Source organism: Lactuca serriola, chromosome 5 (assembly GCF_051521515.1).
Source record: "Lactuca serriola cultivar US96UC23 chromosome 5, Lser_US96UC23_V15, whole genome shotgun sequence".
In the NCBI taxonomy this organism is placed as follows: domain Eukaryota; kingdom Viridiplantae; phylum Streptophyta; class Magnoliopsida; order Asterales; family Asteraceae; genus Lactuca; species Lactuca serriola.
The window spans coordinates 7,143,339-7,150,784 of NC_136412.1; the positions used below are offsets into that span (position 1 = coordinate 7,143,339).

A 7,446-nucleotide genomic window follows, 5' to 3' on the forward strand; every position below is an offset into this window, starting at 1 on the left:
ACTAATCATAGATTATTAATTTATTCGGAAAAATGAGTTATTTCAAAAATTTTAGAAACTTCTAACTTTTCATTAAAAAAAATCGAATTAAAAAAAGTTATATTCAATAATTCGATCATAAAGCGTCTATGTAACAAGAAAAAATACAACCTAAACACTATATCGTTTTTTTTTTTGAAGCGAGTTTTTTGCAGACGTCATAAAATTTGAACTTTTAATTAAAAAATAATAATTTGAAAGGATGAGTTTCAAAAGTTTATCTTAAGAAGAAGAAAAAAAAAATTATACTATTTCAAATAACTTAATTTTTTTAGAGCTTTTAATTTTTCATATTTTTTATTATCTTACATCTACAAATATTCCAGAAAGAACCGTGAGCTGTCGCAACACGTATCAACCGACCCATATGACGGTACACCCACCGCCACAGAAACGACCCGGCTTTCTCTCTATATAAACCCCCAACCCTCATCATGATTTTTTGACATATACACTTTCTTTCATCTTTCTTCGTTCTTGGTTAGGAAGAAAAGTCGGCGATTTCAGGTATCTTTTAATCTGTTTTATTTTGGTATTGTCTGGTTGATAGGGTTAACTGTTGAAAACTCGATTTTTTTTTTCAAATCTCTGTTCTTATCTATCTGCCGCAATTTAAAAGAGTATTCAGTCAATTGTTTAGAGTCAACCGATCGAGACGTGGTTTTGTTGGTCTGTGCAACCAATCGTCTCTCTGACTGTGTTTGATTGGTATTAAACGCCCCTGATCTATTTTGCTTTGTTTCCGGAGGTGATGGGAATTTTTTTTATTCACGATCATCAGTTTTAGTGTTTATTTCGACTGGGGTCATGGGGTGGTCTGGATCGGTATTTGAAAAAGGATTAAAGGGTAGTTCATCGATTGTTATCGTTAATAATAAAATTGGTTGTTATCTGGATATCTGTTTTTGTGCTTAGGTTGATTTCCTGATGTATTTCATCCAGTTCATATGTTGATCAATTTCCAGAAGGTAAAAAAGAAAATAGACGAACCTCGATTGTCATCTTGAAATTTGTCGATTTTTAAAATCAAATTGGGGGTTTTAGCGGTTTGATTTCTGAATATGCTGTTTTTGATCTTAATTTCCATATTCTGATGATCTTTTTTCTCTGTTTGAACAGCGAATCATCTTCATTCAAACAAAGTTCATGGTTGATATAGGAGTACATATCCCATCTGCTTTCGATCCATTTGCTGAAGTTGATCAAGATTCTGGTGGTGGTGCTGGGATTAAGGAGTATGTTCATATCCGCATACAACAAAGAAATGGTAGAAAAAGCTTGACGACTGTTCAGGGCCTAAAGAAGGAGCTGAGTTACGAGAAAATTCTGAAAGATCTAAAGAAAGAATTCTGCTGCAATGGCACTGTTGTGCAAGATAAAGAACTGGGCAAAGTGATCCAACTACAAGGTGATCAACGCAAGAACGTGTCTGCGTTCTTGACTCGTGCTGGTATTGTGAAGAAGGATCAGATTAAGATTCATGGTTTTTGAAACCACTGTTTCTGCTATTACTCAAAATTTGGTTTTTAGGTTTTAATAATTATAGATATAGTTTCTTAGTTATTATGCTTATTTGGATTTGTTGAATTCTGTTTTATGTTAAGTGTGTTATCCAATTATGGATGTTATGTGTACCTGGATTACGTTCACCAGTTTGCTTGGTCATGATAGAATAAAAGTTTCAAGTGTGCTAAATATATTCCTCTTTGTAGAATTTGTTTTGATTAATTATTTTGGTGAACCGATACAATGCATCTTATAGACTTATGCGACATTTGACATGTTCTTTCTATATTCCAAGTCCAAATGGTTCATGTGTTTAAGGTCTCCTAATCCTAAATAAGTTGAAAGGGTGTGAAATGGATCAAGTAGATTTGTAACATGTCATGCATGTTGTGGTGGGGTTTGATGGTGAAATCAAGAATGTATGTTATTTGATGATTTGAAGTGTTCTTGGATAAATCATGTACAATAAGTAGATGACAAGTTTATTCATAAGAAGATAGAAGTGACATGAATGTCTATATTGAAGTCATATATGATGATTATTGAAATTCAAGAAAATCATCACATCAGATGGCTCTTAATTAGGTCCTGCAAAGCTCCCTTGAGTAGTACATGTTGACATGTTGTGGTGGGTTTGTGACTTTAAAAACCGCTACCTTAGCCTTTGGGGAACATGTGATTTTCATGAGTTGACTCAGGGATATCATGCATTACATGTTACATATACATTGACCATTGTTGTTAGCTTGTGTTTGATATTTAATTAGTTTAGTGTATGAGTTTATTTAGAATGTTTTCCTAATAATAAGGCTTTTGAAGTGATTAAAGTAAAAAGCGGTTGTTTTAAAATATGTAACATGCAAGAACTTTATATACTAGTATTTTTTATGTATTAGATTTCCACTTTTATGAAGAAGGAAAAAAAAAACATTTTATCTTCAAAGGATCTTAAAAGATAATTCAAACCGTTCACAGGAGGGGTCTCAAGCATGGCACTGGGAAGATTTGGGTTTGATTCAAAATCATAATAGCAAAAGAAGGTTGTTTAGCTTGTATTCAGACTTTAACTCAATAAATTGAAATAACTCACTTGTTTGCAGAAACCATTAACACTACTAACAAATTACATACACAAAAGCTGGTTCAAGAGCCAGTTAGTCACTAGCATACAGTTTGAATTAAAAGATCATCAATTCATAACTATAAAAAGTAAAAACCAAAAACAATTGAATGAATCAAGACAGCATTGTACATGTGATGTATTAGAACAGCTTTCCTCCCTGTGTCCCGCTTCTCATCATTGTGCAAAATTCTTCATAGTTAATCTTCCCATCCTGAAAAAAAAAAAAAAAAATGTTTCCGTGATGAATAATTACGCCTCATATGACACAACATAACATGAGACCGATGCAAACCAATAATCTCCCTTATTTGTGAAAAAGACATAAATGCCCCTCCTATCATCATCATCATCATCATATAAAAAAATATATATATATATACTCACATTATCCGTATCCACTTCCGAAATAATCTCTTTAATGGTAGCTTCATCTCCCATTCCGTATTTTTTCATTGCTGATTCCAGTTCGTCTCTTGTAATAAACCTGAATCAAACACACACACACACACCCATAAATAATAAGTTCACTTCACAATATCTAATCCGAGATTAATTCAACTAGAAATGCATACCCACTGCCATCTGTATCAAAATGCTGAAATGCTTTGTACAAATCTTCTTCACGTTCTAGTTTGTGTCTATGCATTGTTGCTGTGATGAACTCAATGTAGTCAATTGACCCATTCCCATCTACATCAGCCTGTATGTAACACAGAACCAGTATTATTATTATTATTATTATTATTAGATGATGACAATCTTTAAATCTTGAAAGTTGGAAAAAACTTACAGCATCCATGAGTTGTCTGACTTCAGACTCGCTGAGTTTTGACCCAAGTCTAGCCAACCCTGTTTTAAGTTCATCGTAGGTGATTGTGCCACTTTTGTCCGTGTCCATGTTCATAAACATCGATTTTAGCCCTTGGATTTCCTCAGCTGATAGATTTTCAGCAATCACCTGAAGAGATTTATTAAAAAATTATGCTCGTTGCAGAGTTAGGGTTAAGATGTACAAGGGAATCTGAGGAAGTTGTGTTATTAAGAAAACCAAACCTTGAGAGCGAGTTTCTTGAGTTTGTTCATGGCTCGGAATTGCTTCATCCTAGAAAGGACTGCACTGTCGATTGGCTTGTCTGATGCTTCTCCATCTTCTCTAATCCATGGATGCTCTGTAAAAGTTCAAAACACCAACACTAATAGTATTACAATTGATTTTTATGAAGATGAAAAATTGCAAAAAGAAATTCGAATCGCAGCATACCAAGAACCTCAGCGGAAGTTATACGCTTCTTAGGGTCAAGTGTAAGCATTCTTTGCACGAGGTGTTTGGCGCTTGTAGAAATCGATGGCCATGGATCACTTTCAAAATCAATATCTCCTTTCAGAATCTCGTCAAATATTCCTTTCTCCGTCTCTGTAATTTGGTACAAATTAGTTGAATCGCTGAAAATTGTGATGAAGATTGAAGATGTACAAATACTTATGGGAAAAAGAAGAAGAAGAAGAAGAAATTACCAGCCCAAAATGGAGGTACACCACTGAGTAAGATGTACAGCATCACCCCTGCACTCCATATATCTATTTCCTTCCCGTATTTACGCTTCAACACTTCTGGCGCAACGTAATACGCACTGCCAACAATATCACGATATGATTTTCCTGTAAAAGTTGTTCATCATCACAACAAGATTATCATAATCATCGACTAGATCAGATCAATGAGAATCGATGACTAAAATCAGATGAAATGTAAGGGTCAAAATCAAAATAGGGTCATACGCAATACCTTCTTGAATGAAAACTGATAACCCAAAATCTGTTGCCTTCAAAAGCGCGTTCTCACTCTTATCCAGAAGTAAGAAATTCTCGGGCTTCAAATCGCGGTGCATCACACCCATAAAATGACATACATGAACCACATTAACAATCGATCTACAAATTGAAGCGGCAGCTCTTTCACTGTAATGACCTTTTGCAATTATCCTATCGAAAAGCTCTCCTCCTTCACAAACTTCCATAACCAAATGAACAGATTGCTTATCTTCATAAGCACCTTTAAACTCAACGATATTAGCTTGCCCGCTCAAATGTTGCATAATCTGAACCTCTCTTCTCATATCCTCTTTATCCCCCTTTGTAATCAATTTCTTTTTAGATATCGACTTACAGGCATACTTCAACCCGGTTGAATTCTGTGTACACATGTACGTAACCCCAAATTGACCTCTACCCAATTCTCTTCCCATTGTGTAGTGTTCTTTGACATCTTCAAATGATTTACCCAGAATCGTATCCGATTTGAAAAACCTTTTGGGGCTGGGTGGTGGTGGCTGTTTTCTGGCCGGCAATTGGGCTTCCGGAGCAGGGGATTTGGAGTAAACTATGTTAGGCTCATTCGATCTCTGATCATAGGGACTCCCCACATCAGTTCTTGGAGAACTCTTGCGTTTGCTGATACATACACCCATTTTTGATCGATTATGGGATACCCGGATGGAATTGAGCTAAGAAATTGGAACCCCAGATGTAACTGTGGAAAAGAAGAAGTGGGAGGTGGATAGAAAGGACATTCAGGGGATGAAATTGGATTAATAAGGATAATTTAAGGTGAAGATCAGGGGAGACTGGTGAAGGAAGTAGAGAGGAAAGAACGTGGGCAGCTTATGCACGATGGTGACGATGCTTGAAAGCTTTGAAAGAATAGTAAACGAAGATACGAACACCACTGGAAACATTATTACGCGTTATTTTTTTTCTTTTTTTGTTACAGTTGTTATTCATACATGTAAAATAGAAACAGTTTTCACATCCTAATTCTTACCTATAAATTTGGTAGGAAATTCAGTCTTTTGTTATTCAAACTTTCAAAATATGTTTAACTTCAAAAATATATAATGTTTTATTTTATTAATATATGTAATATATAAAATACCAAAAAAATAAATGTATCGTTATTTTGTATTTTATATTAAACGTCAAATAATATGGTTAAAAGTATTATTTAGATTAGTAAAAATAACAAATCTGTTATATTAAAGATTTAATAATAAGCTAAAAATATATGTTACGTCAACTGATAGTATGATAAAACTATCTAGTATTTCATATAATGTTTGTCAGTTAATAATTGTATGGAATATAATTAATATCTATTATTTCCTTTTAAATATTATATTTAAATTATAAAAGGTAACTATTTATACTTTTATTTTTCGTATATGGGCTGTTAGGGGTAGGCCAAAACGTTGACATTTATTTAACAACCATATGCACTGTCTCGCTGGGGAATGTTGTGCTTCTCTGTCCCAAAGCCACCAACTTCTTATATAGAATCGTTAATGTTGAACTTTTATTAAATTAATTCATTCAAACTTTGAAATGGTTGATTTAATGATTTGTAACAACCTGAAACGGCAAATTTCATTCTAGCATGATATCATGTAACAGATGAGACTAGAGCACCCACACCGATGTTATGTTACAATTTTGCAAATGATGTACAGCTCATCGTTATTCATCTATTTGTAGAAAGAGAAATAGTGGGCCACAATAAATTAATTGCAAGCCTTTCATATATAGCAAGATGAAGTCCTAGGTGGCTGCTTACTGGCATTGCAAATTTTACTTGAAAGACCCGATGGAGATGGTCTTAGTATTCGTTAGTTTGTTTGGTTCGAGGAAGTTGGCAATTAACTCAACGTATATGATTGAAACTATAACCGACAGAACCTACAAAATAAATGAGTGTATAAAGTTTAGTTGTCTGGTCGGACCCTGGGATTGTCAAATAACTAGCCTAAGGTAATATAAGAGTAAATTGCAAAATTGGTCCCTCTCGTATATCAAAAATTAGAGTTTGAGTCCATTTTTTTGTCACATGGTTAGTCCAAAATTATAACTTTCATGCAGATTTGGTCCCTAAGTTAACCCTCGTTATCTTTCTCCAGTTAAATTGATATGCTCTCATGTAAGGATATATTTGTCATTTTATATGTATTTACACAACAATTAAATAAAAGCAAAAATAAAATACTACTTACCCCCTCCTTTACCCCATCTCTCTCTTTCAATTCTTATATTGTTCATTTGATTTTTACAACTAGAAGATACCACCGCCGCCGCAATCCTCACCCGAACGCTGCTCCCATCGCTGCAACATTGCCCTCATCGTCTGAAAGTCGCCCTCATCGCTGAACGTCGTCTTCCTTATGGGAATATAGCCTCTTGGCCATAATGAACCCCTTATCTCTCATATATGATCTCACCAGCACCAATGGCAAACATAACCACCAAGACCAATCAACAACACAACCACTACCACCGGTTAACATTTCTATTTATAAACGACGTCGTCGTCATATATCTGGCAACGACCGTAACATCCCAAAAATCATAAGTAAAAATTTCATTTTTAATTCAACCAAAAATCATCAAATATTCATGTTCAACCATCCAGAAGTATGTCAAAGTAAAAATAGATATCAGAGTACAATCCCAAAATCATAAAAGTGCGGAAACATGGATAAATACGTTGCGATCAAGTCGGACCTTTTCCCTTCAAACCGGAAGTACCTGAAACAAACCTTAAACCGTAAGCACAAAGTTTAGGGTGCGTTTGGTTGTGGAAAATTTTCCAGTTTTCTAGGAAAAATTTCCAAGAAAAACAGAAATTTTGAAGATGCGTTTGGTTCGTTCAGTTTTCCAAATTGTTTGTAAATTAAAAAAATGATTTTTACAGTTTTCCAAATTTCTAAGATAGAAAATGAAAACTCCATCGG

The 7,446-nt window shown here is 34.4% G+C and overlaps 1 protein-coding gene and 1 pseudogene across 3 annotated transcripts; one reads left to right on the forward strand and one right to left on the reverse strand.

Annotated features, from left to right (window-relative positions):
* Positions 1 to 406: 406 nt before the first annotated feature.
* On the forward strand, positions 407 to 1,734 carry LOC145051903 (protein translation factor SUI1 homolog 2 pseudogene; annotated as a pseudogene). Its single transcript, XR_013683858.1, has 2 exons — positions 407 to 546; positions 1,159 to 1,734. The product of XR_013683858.1 is annotated as a protein translation factor SUI1 homolog 2 pseudogene (transcript).
* Positions 1,735 to 2,621: 887 nt separating this feature from the next.
* On the reverse strand, positions 2,622 to 5,282 carry LOC145051902 (calcium-dependent protein kinase 9-like). Of its 2 annotated transcripts, XM_078999735.1 has the most exons (8): positions 4,455 to 5,282; positions 4,184 to 4,327; positions 3,930 to 4,082; positions 3,722 to 3,837; positions 3,459 to 3,626; positions 3,241 to 3,368; positions 3,053 to 3,152; positions 2,622 to 2,879 (listed from the first exon to the last, which is right to left on the reverse strand). In XM_078999735.1, exons 1-8 carry the CDS (start codon positions 5,134 to 5,136, stop codon positions 2,808 to 2,810), a joined length of 1,563 nt encoding a protein of 520 aa, XP_078855861.1. In that variant the 5' UTR covers positions 5,137 to 5,282; the 3' UTR covers positions 2,622 to 2,807. The 2 variants fall into 2 exon arrangements, with proteins under 2 accessions (XP_078855861.1, XP_078855860.1); XM_078999734.1 differs by having other exon boundaries at positions 3,241 to 3,626.
* Positions 5,283 to 7,446: the final 2,164 nt, after the last annotated feature.